Source organism: Polypterus senegalus, chromosome 2, assembly GCF_016835505.1.
Source record: "Polypterus senegalus isolate Bchr_013 chromosome 2, ASM1683550v1, whole genome shotgun sequence".
Taxonomy (NCBI): Eukaryota; Metazoa; Chordata; class Cladistia; order Polypteriformes; family Polypteridae; genus Polypterus; species Polypterus senegalus.
In genome coordinates this window covers 141,381,577-141,402,328 of record NC_053155.1, presented here as the reverse complement: position 1 = coordinate 141,402,328, position 20,752 = coordinate 141,381,577, and the positions used below count along the sequence as shown (strand labels likewise).

Genomic DNA, 20,752 nt, shown 5'->3' with positions numbered 1-20,752 from the left:
CAGAGCTTAATTACAAGTGTCATAGCAAACTGTCTGAATACTTGTGTCAATGTGATTGTTCAGTTTTTTATTTTTAATGCATTTACAAAAAATATATATCCTGTTTTGTTTTTTTTTGCTCTGCCATTCAGGGGTATTGAGCGTTGTGGGGTTAAAACTATTTTAGCACAACCCTGCAACTCAACAAAAGATAAAAAAATTCAGGAGTCTGACTATTTCCAGAATCCAGTATATTCTATTGAAACACATTCTGCCTGTGTTGTGTTTACTGTGTGGCTTTTGTTGCTATTGCAATACTGCCTCAGTTCTGAGGAGACATGCAAATCAAGGGTTGTCTTGTACTTATGTACATTGCTTGAGAACAGCATGGATTGGCAGCCTTTGGCGGGACCTAGTAACACTGTACAAAACCAATTCAGAATAGCAAGTCAACCAAACACGTGTTTTTGGAATGTAAGGAAACCGAAAGTGTTTGAGAAAAACCCTCCCATACAGGGGGCGAATGAACAAACGTGACTGCGTCGCATTTTAACCCAGATTCCTGCTTCGGTCTATCTCTTGTACTCTAATTCTGCATAGACAGACATACGTATTTTCATGAACCACAGGCCAGTTGTCATAGTTAAAACTTTGGCGTAATGCACTATAATTATTATTTTAAAAATATTTCATATACTTATAATCCGAACGACAGTGTGATCGATAAATTCCTGTCAGCTTCGCTTAGAGACTCTGTGACAAATGCAAAATTTTAAAACGTAACTATGAACTTTCAGATTAATTAGAATAGTTAGAAATACTTGCTTTTAGGCGGATTAAATCTGATACACTTAATCTTTTAGTCTTCTCATTTTCTAATCTTTTAATGATCTTACTTTTAAATTATCTTCAAATTGTCTTGAGAGAGCGTTTGAGAGCATGCACTAATACTGAGCATCCACCAGACGACGAGCCACCTCAAGCCTTACTGAGAAATTCAGGGTAATCAGATGGTCGGCCACTTTCTGCAGGGCTCTTCGTTATATATTCAAGACGACTTATCAGTCAATGCTCTGATAGGTTATTTTAAAAAGGGGCGGGCACGTAGACGAGAATCGAGCCATGATAGTATGGTTTTCGTAAAGAGGATTGTGTTACTTGGTAAGAAACTGATCGGCCAGTGAGATGTTCATTTGTTTTGGACTGTTGTGAGTGTTGAAGGCGGTAGCTGCTGATCATCTGTTGTGAATGAAGGGATATACAGTATAAGAAAACTGCCATGGGAGTGAGTGAAGGCAGAATAAGTGAAAAGTTTGCACGGAAAGCAAACCTACACAACTCGCGTGTGCAGTTTTCCACGCATATGTATTTCTCAAGAATAGTGTAAATATATGAAAGCAGTCTTGTATGTACTTTCAAACAAACATAAAAAGTAATAGTGCAGGTGGCAAATGAGAGTGACAATGACAATGCGGTCCTGATCCTTTGCACTTGAAAGAAAAAATAAGTTGGTGCTGTTATCATGTCACATTGGAATACATTTGAGAGAGATTTGGAGAAGGATGTGAAGAAACTGATAAAGTCTGTCAGCGGCCTCCAGGATGAGAACGATGTTAACTTTCAGCTGGCGCTTAAGTTTGCTTGGTCCAATTTCAGGTATTATCCACAACAATTAAATAGCTTGCGCATTTAAAAAATACTGTGCTTTGGAAGAAGGACACATCCTCAGAATCTTAAATGAAAGAATGAAACAAAAGTACAATTTTGAGATTAATGTTGATGGCACCTAGTGAAACATTTATTTTTCCTGCAGTTTGTGAGATGACTGGTAATATTTATTATTCAGGTCCTAGTACAAATGTATAATATTATATCATATTTTAATTAATTATAACACAGTGCACTAAAACTACATAGTTGACTTACTTTCTCTTTTCCGTCTCTACAGGTTTCATAGATTTCTTGATGTCAATAGTCACAAAGTCCAAAATACAGTTGATGGGTAATTTTATGATTTTTAAACACTTACACTCCATATTATGTTTTAAATTTATTTAAAGTATCTTAAACATTTCTCCCTCGCCTTGTTTTTAGCATTCATGAAAAACTTGTGGTTCACTCCGATATGGTTAAAGCAGAAACATGGAAGAGGCTAACAACAGAGTTCCTTAACTCGCCGCTTCTTAGTGATGGAAAGACAAAGGTAATTTTGTTTACGTGTGTTTATATAACAGAATGTCTGTTTTTACAAGTCAAGGCTTGATTCTCTTTCTAGTTATATTTCTGCTTTTGTTTTGTTGTTGAAGTGAAAATGTCTGTCACACCATGTATGGATGGATGTACAGTATTATGTTCTTGCTGTATTCATTGATGACTCTGATTCTGTAATCTTAAAAAGGTGGGGTAGAGCCAGAGGAGCAGGACCTAATATGTTTGTATAGAGAAATAAAATTTTAAAATGTGTGCTTAAATTCTTATTTGTGAAAGTATTTGAAAGTAAGGCATGACTAAAGTTTTAGTGCTACTACTAAACAACAACAAAAAAAAAAACAACACTGATCTAAATAATTACCCAACAGTTTGAATAAGTAATAAGATGTACTAGTAATTTTTAGAAATTTAAAAATATAAAATTAAATTAAGGAAATGCCCATTCCCTTGTTATAGCAAATGTAAACTAATTTAGATCCTTAAGTTTTTTCTTCTTCATAGTTATTAAGCAACAATCAGTATTTACTAGTTTTCAGAATATGTTTTGTATTTCATAAAAGTTCTTTCAACTTCTTGTTTTGTGCAATGTATTTTAAAGCCAGGCATTGTGGAGCAATGTAGAATGGAAGTGTATGGCATCCCAGTTATCCACTCTAAACCAAAATTTACTGCCAAAGTAGACTAATGAGCACAGGGCAGAGAGATTTTTAAGGGCAGCCATACTGCATAACCACTTTAGCTAAGAACCTGGTTATAAATGAGTTGATGATGTGAAGCTAGCATGCTGAATTCTTATTCACAATTGGAATTAGCAGTACACATTACTCCATCAATTAAGACTGATAATTTTAAGACCTATGCTGTAGATTGATTTATCCAAATCATTGGACTGTTTGTTCTTTATTTATTCATTCATTCATAAACAATCTCTCCTCTCCTACTAAATTCAAAATGAGCCATAATGTATATAGTTGATTTAACCATTAGAAAGACATCTGTTGGCAGTTTTGATTTTATAGATTTGTCTGTTATGTTACCAAGCTTCAAACAGAATTTCAGCCAATATGGTGAACACTAAAACTGAAAAATACATGAATCTTGCAAAAGGACTGTTATACCAAAGACTCGAGCAAGTCCGCAAATGAATAATTCAGATAAAAAATGTACAGCCTTTTAATATGCAAGTAGTTTTAAAACTGTAGTGATTTTTTTGCTAAAATGAAAATACAATACAATACAATTTAATTTTGTATAGCCTGCCTTTTGACAGCCCCCCCAGCCTTCACTCTCTAAGAAGGAAAAAGTCCTTAAAAAAAAAACCCTTGTAGGGAAAAAAAAAAAATGGAAGAACCCTTGGGAAAGGCAGTTCAAAGGGAGACCACTTTCCAGGTAGGTTGGGTGTGCAGTGGGTGTCAAAATAGAGGATCAATACAATACACAGAAGAGAACAAGTATTCCTCAATACAATATAATAATACAATAGAAGTATTACAAATACAGAACAGAATTCAACAGTAGATGATATCACATAATACGACTCTGATTTGTTCAGAGTCCTGGAGACCTTGGCGATCAAGCTGCCTTCCTCTTTTGGCCATTACACAGCTGAGTCAGTGCTGGACCAGCCAATCTGATGAAAGGACCCCTCTACCTGACAATTCCTGCGATCCTCCATCAGAGATGACTTTACCTTAGACAGGCAAAACGACTTTTCAGTAATGAAGTGGCACCAAGTGCCATATTTGAGTACCAAGACCAAATCAATTGCTGTGGTACGTTTAAGGATTTTGAACCAGTATTATCCATTTAAACTTGGTAATGCATTTCACTCAAACTGTTAACAGTTTTTTTATGTTGAATGTAACTTTTTAATGAGAAATGTAGATAGTGCTAAGCAGTCTGTATAGCAGCTGCTATGAGAACATGGCCTTGCAGCTACTTTTATCTAACAAAGAAGCACATCATGGATCAGGCTTCCTTGCCCATTATGGTATTGAACATCACTGAGTTAAGGACTTGTTGCATACATAGAGAGTGGGACCTGCCTCAGTCTGAATTGGTGAAGACATGTATTTTTCTGATACCTGAGAGTTGAGTCCAAGTGCCAATGTAAGCATTTGACTACATAAAATATGATTTGCTCTACTTGCCAAATCTGCATTCCATCCTGAGGCAGGTGGGTTGAGTAAATATAATGTTATAACTTTGTGCACTGTTTTTTTTCCACACAAACTTTGCCAGCTACAAATGAGATGTGGTTAGTTAAGGTATCTTAGTGTCTGGCTTAAAAATAAATGAAGCACTAAATGATCTGTATTGGCAGACATGGTAGACTGGTGTTGTTATGTTATGTGCAATAGTTTGTACACTTTTTACAATATCTTTATTTAATGTTTTCGGCTTTGGGGACAAGCATGGAGAAATTCATTGGCTGTGATATATGACTGATAAAACCATCTAACTAAAAATCTAAGCAGATCTTCGTATCCATGTTGGTATCATTATTAAAAAAAAACCTTATGATTGATATGGAACACTTTTAATTTAAATAACATCTACAAAAGAAAATTTCTTATTTGATCAGTTATATAGTTATATGTTTGCATACATTTAATGCTTGTGTGTGTGTTTTACTCCCTTAGACAGAACTCCATTACAGCATTCTTTCGTTATTACTCTTCCTTTCGGATTCCCCTTCCAATGCAAGTTATACTGAAAGACCAAGACTGAAGGAGCCAGGTAGGGGAAGATGAAATAACTTGTTCTTTGGGTGTTTCATAACCACATTTTGAGCATAAATATTATATATTTAAATAAGTAAAACACACATCATCCTAAAAATGTCTGGCAATTGTGGGATTAAAATATCAAGTAGTAATTTAAAAGCAAGACATATAAACATAATTTACAAAAACCTTTTATTTATCTTTATACATACTGTCAAAAATGTAAATCTGCTTTTGTAATTCATTATTGTTTCAATCTTTTGACAGATTAAATAGAACAAATTTGAATTTATAAAGAGGCCTTAATACTTAAAAACTCTACTTTGAGTTGGTTATAGCTAAGTTGTCGGGAGCTTGTGCTCCAGTAGCTTAGATTCCTCAAGTAGAAAGGGAGGGGTCTCTGAAATAGCGAAGCTGCTGTTGTGGGCCAATTTTCCCATGTATTTGCAGAAGGGAATGTTGTGACTGCCATTTTTATATTTATTCACATTTTTTATGGTGCCAACATCAACTTGTGTTATCTTCCTTTTTTGTAAATGTGCACAGTATATCAAAATAACTAAATCCTAAACAGTATCCAGTTTTTGTGGATTTGACTTTTCTCTCTCTATTGTGATCTCTGAGTGTTGTTTCCATTTGGACACATTAAACTGGGATCTCTATTGTGCATTGGAGAAGCAGCACAAAGTGTTTGAAATATTTAAGAATGAGTTGCTTCAAATCGTAGGTCATGGTCCTCCTCTAGAAGAGAGTGTCATGTTCTCTTCAGGTGAAGGTGAGTAGCTGCTCCAAAGTGAGGAGTTTAGGAATCTTAGGATCATGTTCATATGTGAAATTAGAAGGCATTGTAATCTTGACTGTTAGATAGATGTGACAGCAGTAGTAGTTGTGCTAGTGTTATATAGTAGACCGAATGAATATCTGGTTCCTTGGACAAAAATATAGATTTTTTTTTTTAGAAAGTCTTCTTAACCAACTTATCCTTTGTTACTGAATTTTGGGTGTTGACTGAAAAAGTCAGATTGTAGATACAAGCAGCAGAAATGAAGCTGCTCAGTAATGTTGTGGTTCTGTCCCTTAATAATAGGATGAGTAGGCTGCCTATCCCAAATAGCACCATAGTAGAGCCACGTGTCACGATTAAGAAAACTATTGAGTGTGCTTCATTGGCCTCTTCCACAGTTGTTGTGTTTACTGAGTACTAGCAACTAGAATTTAGTTTGTACTACTAAGCATCTGATACATGCCTCAAACCTCATTTAAATATGTCCCTTTCTAAATGGTTATACGTTAATTTGAGGTTATGCTTCCTACTTCCACCCACACATAGCAGCACCACCATCTGAGCTGACTAGCTAAAAATCGGTGACGTTTTTTTTTTTTTGCAGTGTGGGGTTATGAGAATGCAATCATTCTACACAGTTTATCTTAAGCAGGGAAATCCCACTTCTTCTTCAAGAGAAATAAAAGGCTAGCATTACCAGCACTTCTGTCCAGTTGTATTATGAGATCAAACATTTGATAGTGTGGTGATGTGTTCTGTCGGGTAACTGTTTTGACTTCTGGTATGTGGCAGTTAGCCTAACAGGTGATTCTGGCTAAATGTAGACATTAGAAAAATGATAGCAAAATGGATTGATAGCTAATGAAAACACTTTAAAGGTCCCAATAAGGAAACTCAAACTTCACATTCATCTTTGAAATATAATGTAAAACATCCATGTTCAAATGACTTGGCTTATAATTGTGCTTTGAAATTAAAACATGAGGCAAATCTGATACATTAATATTTTATGCAGCTGCGCATGAACTTTTAGAGTAAGAGATAGGGCAGGGGTAGAAAAAATACAGAGAATAATATTTATTTTGAGGGAGAGCTGAGTGATTGATAATTAAATACAGCTATATCGGTGACAAATGGAAACAAAGTATTTAGACATGGGGTAAAATGAGTAAGACTAAAAAAGGACTGACAGGGCATAGCTAGTATAAGGAGTGAGAGAGAGGCAGGACAAAGGTAAAGTGATTGCTTTCCAGGTGTCCTTGTGACTCGGGTAATGGTTGGCATCATAGAAAAAGAAGTGTGGCTTTTTTTGGACGGAATCAGTGGGATCATCACAATATGTTCTTTAATATATTAGCTGCAGTTCAGTTTCATAGAGAAATTCAGTCAAATGTTTATGTCATCTTTATCTGTACCTACAGCTTAAATGAAGATCAAGTCAATGTTAAAAAAGAAAAAATGGGGTGTACTTACTTTTTCACATGGCTGTACATATTCTCTTTCTTAGTGACATTTGTTTAATCTTTTGTTTCAGAATTATATATTGATATGCCTGATTTTTTTTTCTTCCATTAATTATTTTAGATAGTGAAAATTACTTTGACTGGGGCAAATACCTCCTAGAAGGTGAAGAGATTATATTGGGCCCATATCCAGACACTCCTGTAAGTTATATTAGTTATATGACATAGTCTAACAGAATAAAAAAAATTAGCAATAATTGCAAGTGATTGAGAACATCATGATATCTTACTACCTAATACACTTTAAAAAAAAAGTATTTTAAAGAGCTATATCTCTTTACTAATGTTCAGCAGACAAGCTGCTAAACAGTATAAATTACATTTCCCTGTAAAATTGCTGTATCATTTACAGGTGTGGTCGGAAGAAGATGATGAAGTGGAGGAAGATAGTGAGCCTTTAAGTCGAGAGGATTCTGGAATCCAAGTAGATAGAACGCCACTTGATGATCATGATCAGGCGAAAAGAGCTGTTCAGGTTTCCTGGAAAGGTCAGATTTTTTTTTCTCTCTTATTTATCAATGTTTTTTTTGTGTTAGTGTTATATAAATAAAGAGTGATCAAATTTCTGATTTTTTTTTTTTCCTATTTAAAAAAATAAGTCTTAACTCCAAAATTCAAAATAGTACATACATATTTTCATTCTCAAATCAACTTAGTCCAGTTTAGGGTTTGTGGATAACAGTCAGGAAGACATTTGAGGTAATTAAATATGCTGTGCTCATTTGCTGATGCTTGCATGGAGGAGTCACTGGGGACTGTTACATTTTTGCTGTATATTTGCAATGTAATTGTTGATGTACTTTTATTGAAAAAAGAACCCAGTGTGTGGTAACACAGGACTTATAATACTTTTTCAGTTATTTAATTCAAAATCTGTCTGTGTATATGTATACAGGTACTGACCTGTATACGGATACAGCACAATATGAATTCTTTTAGCAGTGTTAAATTTTGGATTTTGTTTTCTTCATAAGTTGGTGAACCAGATGCTCGCACATGGCTGGAACAGCATGTGGTTACTCAGTATTGGACTGCTAAGTCATCTCGATTCAGTCATAGTTTACATCTGCACTCCAATCTTATCAATGTGTGGTGAGTAAATCTATCTTTCTATATATATACATACACGTAAACAGCCTTTGGGTGAATATAAATTGCTATGTTGTTGCCTGAATCAGGCCACTGCTTCTGGCCACTCATATCTAAAAGCTTGCTTACTAAATTTTTTTAAAGTGTGTCAGTAGCCCAATTTCTATTTATGAAACATTTTATAACATGATAAATACAGAATTAATATTGTTACAAACTGCTTTTCATTACAAGACTAAAAGACTTTATAATAGGTTTGGAAAACATTTACTTGAAAAGCAGTATTTGCATGCTTTTGTTGCATTTGGACTACCATTTACTGAGCCTGTTTGATCCAACATGCTTGAAATTACTTTTGTTAATTTTAAAGCTTATTGTACAGTATATTTATTTCTGCATGCTAACTTTCTATGTATCTTAAAATTGAATTCTAATGATAGAGTAATTGTTTATACATTTATGTTTAAGTTGCATATGCTATCAGATGCTGTTTTACAAAATACAATTTGTTTCTCCGTGTAGTGCTAATATTGATATACATAATTATCTAATCAGTTCCAGTGGTAGCACTTCCATATGAAGAATACAGGTGCAAATTAGTTTTTCTTATTGCTGGTTTTCTGTTATTATGTACATTTTTTTTTAGCTAAGCGCTTCAAGCACAGATATATGCAGAATATGAAAATGGTAAACGTTTCATACAATATTTATAAAAAGTATTTTGGAAGTTTTCACATTTTTTATTATTATACAACATTAAATCACAGTGGTTTTAATTTAGCTTTTGTGACAATGATCAATAGAAAAAGTGTCCTTGGTGCTAAGGGGACAATGTGTTTACGTTTATATTCTTTGTAGAGACCTAATTCATCAAAAACTTGCCAGAAATGACTGTGTGTGTGTGTGATAGTGCTCTATAACTGAATTTCAGACCATTCATTGGCTTTCTGTGTTATTTTCAGCTTTTTCTGGATTACCTACAGCCCCAGCACTGAAATGGACAAATGGAATTAATACCTTATGGCAAAGAACTTATGTTTTATGTGATAATCAACATTTAGATTTGCTTATATATGATTTATGGCATGAATTACTCTTCGTTTATGTATAATTCCGAACTATTATAGTGTAGCCTGTTTTTTGTCATCTTTAGGGAGCAGCATTTATATAACATCGATCCCTTGTACACTCCTGAGGAGAAAATCTTTGTCAGTGAAACTCAAGTGATACGTGAGACCTTGTGGTAAGTACACAAATTTATGGAATGATGTAATTGAGAGATACTTTAAAAAGCTAAGCAGTGAAGTCCTTAATCTGCTTTGCTTTTTCTTTTCAAACTAGCATCATAATACTTTCTGGTTATTTAGAGTTTAGTTAGGGGGAAGTTGTTATTTAATGTGCATTTTTAACATCTTTAGTACATTTCTACAATATTGCCTGATTTTATCTTACAGGCTTCTATCAGGAGTGAAAAAACTCTTCATTTTCCAAGTGCATGATGGGAAGATAACTGTTAGAAATGATGTTGTGGTTACTCATCTGACAAATGTAAGCTATGGGAATGATATTAATTTAGATTTTTTTTTTTCCTCACTGAAAAAATATTTGTATTCGTTATCAAGCTGGCACAGTAGGAAAATGATTATAAGCTTCTCAAGGTTCTCTGGTTAGCATTGTATATGTCTCTTTATTTTTTTACCATGGGTTTGCCTGTGCCAGGTCTTTTTATTGTTAATTTTGCAAGCTTTTACTTGTTCTGGATTACTTAGAAAAATGTTTTGTGATAATATTAGTTATGAAAGATTCTATTTGGCAAAACATTAGTCAGAGTGTTTGTAATGAAGTGCCACTCATCCAAATGAAACAATATTAAAAATTGTGTGAATTGTGTGCAGAGCTGTGAAAAGACCAAGATATATTTGCTTGAAAAGTGCTTTTCAGGCACATAGCCTTAATGAATCTAGAGAAATCTCATGGATTTAATCAAATGTATTTTTTTTCCGTCATGTGACATTTTCCCAGTAGAGTATTAAGCATGTGCCTCATCTGGTATACGAGATAAGGAATTCTCCTGACAATTTTTCTAAACTGTAAACAAAAAGCACAAGTAGATTCTTTTGAGCAATATTCATCTTATGTCTTCCTTTTGAGTGGTTTTGTGTCACTTCATCTTATGCTGCCATTGTTTATTGCATATAGAGCAAAATGTAGGTGAATTAACTCTCTGTTATTGCATGTTTGTTTTTTTTTTTGTTTTTTTACATTTTGCAGAACTGTTTACGATCAGTCTTGGAGCACATAGCTGCATATGGACAAGCAGTTCTTAGGCTCCAGACCTTCATTGATGATGTTACTGGATACAGTATAGAGTGTTCTCCACCTGTAGTTCACAATGGAGCAAAGAAAGCCTCTGAACCTCCTTTTAGAACCTATCAGGCTTTCGTATGGGCACTGTACAAGTATTTCAGCAGCTTTAAACAGGAACTAACAAACATCGAGAGGTGTATCATTGTCAAAGGTTCTTTTGTTTTTTTTTTATCATTTAAATATTTTTGTTGTTAACACAAGTGTATAGTATAAGTTAATTTGTCCATTTTTATAACTGTACTGTACTGGTTTTGGGCAAAGCATTTGCTGTCACTTAATATTATTATTGTGTAAAAGTATATACTTACACCCCAAAGTTTTACTGATTATTATGTCTTGTTGAACACTGAATCACAACTTTCCCAAAAATCATATTTCAGTCGGCAACAGAGTTTTTCTGATTATGCTGACATTTTAACAAAGTTTTTTCAAACTAATAAATTGCAGTCCTCTTATAGTATATCAATCAGCTGTTCCTCCGAAAGGTTGGGAGTCTAGCGTTTAGCATTTTTCAGCACAAAGACATAACAGGCTACAATCACCTTCCAGTGCAGAAATATGCAGTATGTTACCGAGGACACAACATAGCGACAAACGCTATATTAATTAGACTTTGCTGCATGAAGAGTCATGGCAGATGGAAAGCCTGTCTTTATGCACACTAGAGCAAATTCAAACTAATTGGCAAGTGGAGTGCAAGAACCGTATGTGTTAGGCAGGTAGCAACTCTAACAATTAGTATCATTCAGGAGTTGCTGGCCATGATTGCAAAGACCTACATTTTGACAATAATAACTATATAAAACTATTTTCAATTACATTACATGGAGGTAATTGTTTGATTTTTTTTAACAGTTGAAACGGATACCATTGATTGACTTGATTAGCTTCAAGACAATCTCTAATTTACATATAGTATGATAACATGTCAAAATTGAATATTCTAAATCTCTGCAGTATTTTTCTGATATTTGATGCCTCCTTTAAGAAATTGTCCCAATTTTTAAATTTGACTATTTTCATAAATTGAATTTGCTTTTGTAACATGCTCCCCCATTTTAAATAATAAGTATGCTAAATCTCTGCATTTTGCCTAATTTTTGTGATATTTGTTTGCTGCCTTTTCAGTAGTTTTTCATGATCTTTTAATTAGGCTATTTCAAACATGCATTTCACATTAGTAATATTTGATATTTTTTGGATTAAACATTGTGGAGTTAAGACTTTCAGATCTTTTTCCAAGGCTGCTTTATATTTTTGTGTTATGGTAGCATACATTTTTAAAAATAATCTGCCCATTTATAGGTAGTCACTATTCAAATTCTGCTTTACTTTTTAAATACTTCATTAACAATGTAAACATTTTATTTGCTTGACAGATGAAACTATCACACTGTCAGCAGTGTTGGAGAGGCTGACCCCACATCTAGCCCAACTGAAAGTACTTCATAAGGTGTTCTGTACTGGAGTGGCAGAGGTTCCGCCTGACACACCAAATGTTGTCCGTGCTTCCCATTTACTTAATACTCTCTACAAAGCTATTATTGAATATGACAGCATAGGAGAGGCATCTGAGCAGGCGGTGAGTATATAGAACAAAACATTTGACCACTCTCCATTATAAATTCATTATCTGAAGATAGCTTTTACGTATATCAAGATTGATTTATGCTACAAAATGAAGGAAACTATAGCCAAAGTCACATTTATGGTGACCTTTCCCAATTTTTTTTGAAAAAGGCTGAAGTTTACAGATTCTCGAGAAAAATACCTGTACTAAGATATGTTTGTTTAGTGGTGTTAGAAACTGATAATTCCATGCAAAGGAAAAGTATCAATTACTTGATACCAAGAAGAGTAAAAAAATAATGAAGGGTTAATAATGGGGAGTAAAAACTTCCAGAGTCTTACAACTAATAAATGTAGTTACAATAGAAACAACCTAATCATCAGCTCTAACATAAGTATGCTAGTTAAAAGAATAAAGAAGGATCAGTAACAGTTAGTAAAAACTACCTGCTACTAGTAAATGTAGTTGTAAGATAAACAACTTATTCAGTAGCTTTAACATAAAAGTGCAAGTTAAAGTAGTGAGACTTTGGCCAAGCTTTAAATGTTAAGAATAATGAAACATCCCTTAAACTGATAAAAAAAAAATCATCAACAGTTCTGTGGTCTTAAAGTTAAAGGCTTCACCCTTTTATATATCTTTTTAATTTTTAAAAGATCAACAGCTTGTGATTATGTACAATGGAGTGTTCACATTAATATATTTTGTTAGGTAAAGTGGGTTAAATTTATTTAAATGTTTATTTGTTAGGAGGAAGATTTTGAAATCAACACAAAACTTAACTGAAAGGCAGTTTGGTGACTTGAGAGCATAAGTTATATACAGTAGTTGTACTTTCCTATTCTAGTAATAACCCATGTGGCATTATTTTACATTGGCAGCAGGCTACTATTTGAACACTTTTTGATTTAAGCATTCATTGGTCTAGTCTGCCTAAAATAAATGTATGCAGGTATTTTAAATATCCTGCTTCGTTGAAAACACCATCACGTCTTTGTATTTCTTATATATAATAAGCAGGTCTTAGATAATGTACTAATGTGAATATTTAAAGATCATTTAAATGCCAAGGATAACTTTTGAGCTGTATACTGATTCATTAGAGATAATATTCTGTGTTTAAAAAATGGCAGTATATTCTTATTTTGTATAAAATTTCAAGCTCAGGTTTGTCATTTCTACAAAGTACAGTGAAATTCTTTCCTGGATGTCTGAACAACATGCAAAATGTTCATGCCCAGAAAGTATTACTAGTCAAACATACATCCTCACTTGAAACATCTGGATTTTCTTTTACCTTTCCCAAAAGCAATTGGTTAGAAAATTTAGCAGGAAACAATCCACCCACAGTCCCTTGCTAGATCAACTGATTGTTTTATTCTCATTGGTATTTAAAGACAATCACTTATTACTTAACTAATGTTTTAACTGATTGAACTAATCAATTAAAGAAACAGTAAGACCAGTTTCCTTGGGTCTTATCAATAGATGCCTTTGAGCGTTAACGCCAGACAAATAGAAATTAAACTTATGTTTTCACACTTTCTCTCCCACGTCCTCCCCATGCCTTGGATGTCAAAGTTGATTGAAAGTTAGATTACCTGAAATTTGCACAAAGACTTTCAGTGAGTTCTAAACTGAAGTGTGCATGCGTTTGATGCGCAGTAGTGTGGTGTCCTGTCTGAGGTAAGAGTCCTGCCATGTAACCAGTTCTGTCAGGATGGCTACTGGATTTTTGTGTCCTTGAAATAAATAATTGAACTAGAAAATTAATGTATGGATTCTTAGATACATATGGGCCTATCAGGAAGTTAAGGAGGTTTATATTAAAGAGATTTTCAATCAAAATGTTTTAATCTTAACCCTCAAAATTTCTATCTTCAAAGCACCACACAGCCGTTATTGGGCCTTCAACCTTGGAAAAAAAATCTTGGAAATCTTCTTTTGTGAAGTCCCTTAGTAAATTGGTCACAACTCCTTGAAATCTTTAAACACACTATTTTTAGGTGATTCTTTAACTGACAAAAGGGAAAAAACACTGGTGACAGATCTGGTGAACCGGTGACAGTAGAGGCAATGGAATGAGTTTGGAGGCCAGAAACACCCCAATGGACAATGCACAGTAAATGGGTGCGTTATCATGGCAGAGAATCACATTTTTTAGAATTTCAGTTTGAAGAAGCCTTTGTGCCACTGAAAAAACTTTCGCCTGGGATTCAATCTTAAATTTATACACGCTCTTCAACATTCTGTGTCTTTATGTTATTCTTTTATGAGTTTTCATGCAAAATGTAATGGCATAATGCTGCTCAATATTCATGCTTTCTGTTTTTGGTGGGATTGACAAACATTGTTACTTCCTGATTACTCAGAATAGATTTTTATTTTTGCAGGTAGCCCTTCTTTTTTTGCTGTGGGTTGAAACAGTGAGGCCATACCTGGAAATTGTGGATGAGTGGATTGTTCATGGAAATTTATTTGATCCTGCAAAAGAATTTATCATACAAAGGTACACACATTCACAATGTATGTAATAAAATACATGCATACCTTTTCCATACAGTATAAAGTATACTTAGAGAAGTTGGCTTTCACATTTAATAAATATACACTGATGAGCCAAACTATTATGACCAGTCTCATATGACACTGACTACCTTGTAAGTACTGTGCATGTCAAGGTAAGGGATATATTAGGCAGTAAGCTGACCTTAGGTGCTCATAGTCAACATGTTGAATGCAGAAGATATAGGCAGGTGTCCTCAGAGATTTTTGATACAGGCCAAATAATTATGGTCAGATGACCAGGTCAGAACATTTCTAAAATGCAATTGCTTGTGTGGTGTTCATGGTCAGATGTGGAGAAAAACCACATACCGCTGAACAAGGTGTTGTGTGGACAAGACTCATCAGTACAAGTGGTCAATGAAGACTATTTTAGTTTGATATTGACCAACAGAAGAGCTAGATGGTTATAGAAATAATGTTTCATGATACATGGTGCATTGAACCCTGCTGCTATTTGGACTGTGAAAGTCAGTAATGTTACCCATGCTAATCCCTTTCCACTGTCGGAGGCAGCTACAGTGGGCTTGCGGGCATCAGAATTGGACCTTGGATCAATGAAGAAGGTTGTCTGGTCCGATGAATTCTGTTTTTTGTTGCAATGTGTGGATGGCTGGGTAAGTAGTAGTAGTTTATTTATATAGCTTGTGTGTTATTTACCTGGGGAGGAGCTGGCATCAAGATACTGTGAGAAGAAGACAGACTGGTGGAGGGAGTGTGATGCTTTGAGTTGTTATATGCCGAAAAACTGTGGGTCCAGGCATTTATGTGGACATTAATTTGACCTGTACCACCTTACCTAAAGATTAGCTATACCCCTTTATGGTAGTAGTATACCTTGATGGAACTGGCATCTTCCTGCAGGATAATTTGCCCTGCTAAACTGCACAAATTGTTTGGAAATGGTCTGAGGAATATGATGAAGAGTTTAAGGTCTTTCCCTGGCCTGTGAATTCCCCAGATCTCAGAACCAATTGAGCATTTGTGGAATGTGCTGGAACAATAACTCCGATTCACAGCAGCATCAATTCAACTCCTAAAGTAGTTAGAGGATCTGCTGCTGGTATCCTGTTTCCATATCTTATACAGTCTATGTCTCAGTAGATCAAACATGTTTTGGCACCATACAGATGAATGACAACATGTAAGGCAGGTGGTCATAATGTTTTGGCTTATCAGTATATTATCATGTATGAAATATGAGGGAGAAGGTAAAATGTTGGGGACTAGCAGGTACTTTGTTTAATGTTGGCAAAATAAACTAAAAGTCCCAACAAATAATTGGAATGATCGCAGATGTCCTTGTCCTGATCCTTCAGGCATCTTTCTCTTTTTGAACCCGTAGAGCTCCATGCTTTTTAGAATTCGGTCTGGGATTGAATGTCAATCCAGCAGTTTTGGGTGCCCACGTGGTGGAAGAGTTTGGACCTTCTGAGTCAAGCTAGAGGTGACGTGAGGAGGTTTTGTCATCTGGGCTGTGGGTAAAAGGAAAGAGTCTGTTAGTTATCCCAAGGTACAAAGTCATGACTCCTTACCTTATCTGAATCGCCTGGATGCTCCCTACTCACTCATGTGCAACAGTGAAAGATATATTTGAAAGCAGAATGCAACAACAATATGTGTTATTTTATTTAAAACTCTTAGATTTTTACTTTTACTTAATTCTTTATACACTTCATTACACATTCTTGTGTTTGCCCCTGGTTAGTCTTGGAAATAGACTGAAATGCTGACTCACAAATTGCTTTTGTCCTCATAATATTTAAAGATTAGATTCATATTGCCTAATTAAGCTAGTTTTATTATAAATAGGGCATTAGGTACCTTCAGAAATAAACTAAATATTGTGTACTACTCAGCAGAGACCACACCTATGATGTTATAATTAGCTGTGGGATGTTAGTATATATAAATGGATGTGTTTTTCACACACCAAATTAGTGTCATAGTTTAAATGTATGCAGTAACTAACATATAAGAGTCTAGTCAATATCATTTGGTAGGTTACAGAAGAACAGAATATTGTTATTTTCATAGTGTTCACTGAAATAAATTGCTCGACAAATTACATTTGGTAAAAAGTTTACTAAGAGGGAGATCAAAGAGCATATATTCAAGAACAATTTTATGTTCACGAGTAGACCTCTGGTACAACTGCTTGAAAAGAGGTCTGTCTCTTTAAAGCATTTATAGAATAGACACAAGGTTTGCTCTTTGTACACTAATAGTAACTGATATATAACAGTTATAATTAGTTCATTATCAGTTATATAAATACTGTTTGAAAATGTAGTTGTTAAAATATGAATATTCTGTCTTATTGGAAGAAAACAAAATCATACACTGAGTAGAAGCAGTGCATTTTCTTGTCTTTAGATGGCATGCCATAAATGTAATCACTGTTACATTGATTCTGAAACCAAATATTCTGTTCATATTTTACTTGAGCATTTGGAGGTTCATGTTCAAGGTTCATGTTTATTTTCACAATCACATGTGTTTTTTCCTGTCTTGATTAGCCAAAGTTCATCCATGTTTGAAAATGTACTTTTTTTATTGCATGATATTTTCTCCTTGATTAGAACATTAGAAAAGTTGACATGAACCTCTTGTCATTTACTGTATTTGAGAACTGAGTAGTGTTCAACATGTTTTACATGTGTATGAAAATGAAATCATTTATTGTGACAATAGCTCATTAATAGTCTATGTGTACCTTCTGGCAACTTAAATTTATTTGGCAAAAACGTTTGAATGTACCGGTGTATATACTCCAGCAATACTTTAAAAACATTTTAATCTCAGTTATTCTCAGCTCTGCTATTGAGACAAGAATCACTTCAAATGGATTCACTCAGAGCTAAATTTAGATGATGTACTAATATGGTATGTTACAATGCATCAGGAAAGTATTCACAGCACATCACTTTTTTCACGTTTTGTTATGTTACAGCCTTATTCCAAAATGGATTAAATTCATTTTTTTCCTCAGAATTCTACACACAACACCCCATAATGACAACGTGACAAATGTTTACTTGAGGTTTTTGCAAATTTATTAAAAATAAAAAAACGGAGAAATCACATGTACATAAGTATTCACAGCCTTTGCTCAGTACTTTGTCGATCCACCTTTGGCAGCAATTACAGCCTCAAGTCTTTTTGAATATGATGCCACAAGCTTGGCACACCTATCCTTGGCCAGTTTCACCCATTCCTCTTTGCAGCACCTCTCAAGCTCCATCAGGTTGGATGGGAAGCGTCGGTGCACCGCCATTTTAAGATCTCTCCAGAGCTGTTCAATTGGATTCAAGTTTGGGCTCTGGCTGGGCCCCTCCTGAACCCATTCCTTTGATATCTTGGCTGTGTGCTTAGGGTCGTTGTCCTGCTGAAAGATCTGAGGTCAAGAGCGCTCTGGAGCAGGTTTTCATCCAGGATGTCTCTGTACATTGCTGCAGTCATCTTTCCCTTTATCTTGACTAGTCTCCCAGTTCCTGCCGCTGAAAAACATCCCCACAGCATGATGCTGCCACCACCATGCTTCACTGTAGGGATGGTATTGGCCTGGTGATGAGCGGTGCCTAGTTTCCTCCAAACGTGACGCCTGGCATTCACACCAAAGAATTCAATCTTTGTCTCATCAGACCAGAGAATTTTGTTTCTTATGGTCTGAGAGTCCTTCAGGTGCCTTTTGGCAAACTCCAGGCGGGCTGCCATGTGCCTTTCACTAAGGAGTGGCTTCCGTCTGGCCACTCTACCATACAGGCCTGATTGGTGGATTGCTGCAGAGATGGTTGTCCTTCTGGAAGGTTCTCCTCTGTCCACAAAGGACCTCTGGAGCTCTGACAGAGTGACCATTGAGTTCTTGGTCACCTCCTTGACTAAGGCCCTTCTCTCCCGATCACTCAGTTTAGATGGCCGGCCAACTCTAGGAAGAGTCCTGGTGGTTTCGAACTTCTTCCACTTACGGATGATGGAGGCCACTGTGCTCATTGGGACCTTCAAAGCAGCAGAAATTTTTCTGTAACCTTCCTCAGATTTGTGCCTCGAGAAAATCCTGTCTCGGAGGTCTATAGACAATTCCTTTGACTTCATGCTTGGTTTGTGCTCTGACATGAACTGTCAACTGTGGGACCTTATATAGACAGGTGTGTGCCTTTCCAAATCATGTCCAATCAACTGAATTTACCACAGGTGGACTCCAATTAAGCTGCAGAAACATCTCAAGGATGATCCGGGGAAACAGGATGCACCTGAGCTCAATTTTGAGCTTCATGGCAAAGGCTGTGAATACATATGTACATGTGCTTTCTCAGTTTTTTTATTTTTAATAAATTTACAAAAACCTCAAGTAAACTTTTTTCACGTTGTCATTATGGGGTGTTGTGTGTAGAATTCTGAGGAAAAAAATGAATGTAATCCATTTTGGAATAAGGCTGTAACATAACAAAATGTGGAAAAAGTGATGCGCTGTGAATACTTTCCGGATGCACTGTATGTACCATGACTGATCATTTTTGATCTTGAACAGGAGAACACTTGAATTTTTAGAATTTGTTTTTACACTTAGAAAAAAAATTGATTTATTTGGGTTGAATCTAATTAAGTGTTATTCTTATTAGATTTAATAGACTGGCAGTTTTCGTACAGGTTTATGATCTCAGCTTGCTTCAGTTAAATAAAATGTGAATAATACAGTGCAGTATATTGCAGAACTGAATAATATATAATTATTCACAAATTACAATAATATTTTGTGGTGTTCCTGGCAAATCCTACATCTGCTGATGTTCATATTTATTATGTTTTATGTGTAAATGTATGCTTTATCCTGATATGCTCTTGTACTAGTTAAGATTACACATGTATGGTCATTAGAGTGCTAGTCCTGACATTATAAAATCTTTCGTTTGCATAGAGGCGAACTGGTACGGCATTGCCAAAAGTTAAATTTAGCCCAGGAAAATCATTCCACACTCTTCAGTTTATTGTCAAATCACTTGCTATTTTAGGTTTTAAAGCTGTGTTCTTACCATATATATATCACAGTAATGCTCTAATTTTGGAAAATATTTTTTTTTACCTTGGATAAGGTTTCATATTTGTCATACTGAATTTTTGTTGCAAGAAATTTGTACTAGATAATATTGTACTTTATTGGATTACATTGTAGGTTCATCAGATGTGACATTTCTTTCTCTGATTTTTGTAGCCTCTGCAAACTGCTTTTGTATGTTTCGCTTTCAGGAACAAGGATGTACCTGTAAATCATAGAGATTTCTGGTATGCTACATACACCTTATACAGTGTTTCGGAGACAGTTGAAAATGATGAAAAGTTAAGTGACACAGCAAGTGGCAGCTCTGCAAGTGACCAGGCTGCTTCTGCAGCTAGCAAACAACATACTATGGTCTCTTTCCTTAAACCAGTGTTAAAGCAGATTATAATGGCTGGCAAGTCTATGCAGCTGCTAAAAAACCTGGAAAATAAAGAAAGCACTCAAGAGCAGCTTTCTCTTCGAGGTAAGAATATACAGATATTTAGCTTTTAAATATTGTTAATTTTTTGGTGGTGATTAAAAATGAAGGTCTGATTGGGGTCTGAAAAAACAGTCTATTTTAAAATACTGTTAGTGTTCCATATTAATAAAACTGACATGAACAGTCGTTCTTTCAAGGGCTGTGATCTGGACTTGTGATGATATGCAGGATAAAACCTTCAGGAATGGGTTGGACCAATTTATAAATAATAGATTACGCGCTGAAAGTTAATATTTAGACTAAGTTATCAGTGGCATAATTGTTAGCAAAGCTACGTCACAGTTACATAATCCTGAGATGAAATCCTGGCCAGGACACTGTCTTCGTGGAGTATGCATTTTCTCATGAATCTTCATTTTTTTTTGTTTTTTTGTTTTATGTTTTTCTTCCACATCTCA

General features: G+C 35.0%; 1 protein-coding gene across 1 annotated transcript in view; it reads left to right on the top strand.

Annotated features, from left to right (window-relative positions):
- The first annotated feature begins 1,149 nt into the window (after positions 1-1,149).
- tubgcp5 (tubulin, gamma complex associated protein 5) overlaps positions 1,150-20,752 on the top strand; it is a 53,847-nt gene continuing 34,244 nt past the window's right edge. The window contains exons 1-13 of the mRNA XM_039744717.1: positions 1,150-1,635; positions 1,928-1,981; positions 2,074-2,182; positions 4,833-4,929; positions 7,285-7,364; positions 7,576-7,711; positions 8,198-8,315; positions 9,466-9,555; positions 9,767-9,860; positions 10,584-10,830; positions 12,059-12,261; positions 14,643-14,758; positions 20,062-20,336. Of these exons, the coding sequence (XP_039600651.1) occupies positions 1,502-1,635; positions 1,928-1,981; positions 2,074-2,182; positions 4,833-4,929; positions 7,285-7,364; positions 7,576-7,711; positions 8,198-8,315; positions 9,466-9,555; positions 9,767-9,860; positions 10,584-10,830; positions 12,059-12,261; positions 14,643-14,758; positions 20,062-20,336 (1,753 nt within the window). The 5' untranslated portion in view covers positions 1,150-1,501. The remainder of the gene's footprint in view (positions 1,636-1,927; positions 1,982-2,073; positions 2,183-4,832; positions 4,930-7,284; positions 7,365-7,575; positions 7,712-8,197; positions 8,316-9,465; positions 9,556-9,766; positions 9,861-10,583; positions 10,831-12,058; positions 12,262-14,642; positions 14,759-20,061; positions 20,337-20,752) is intronic.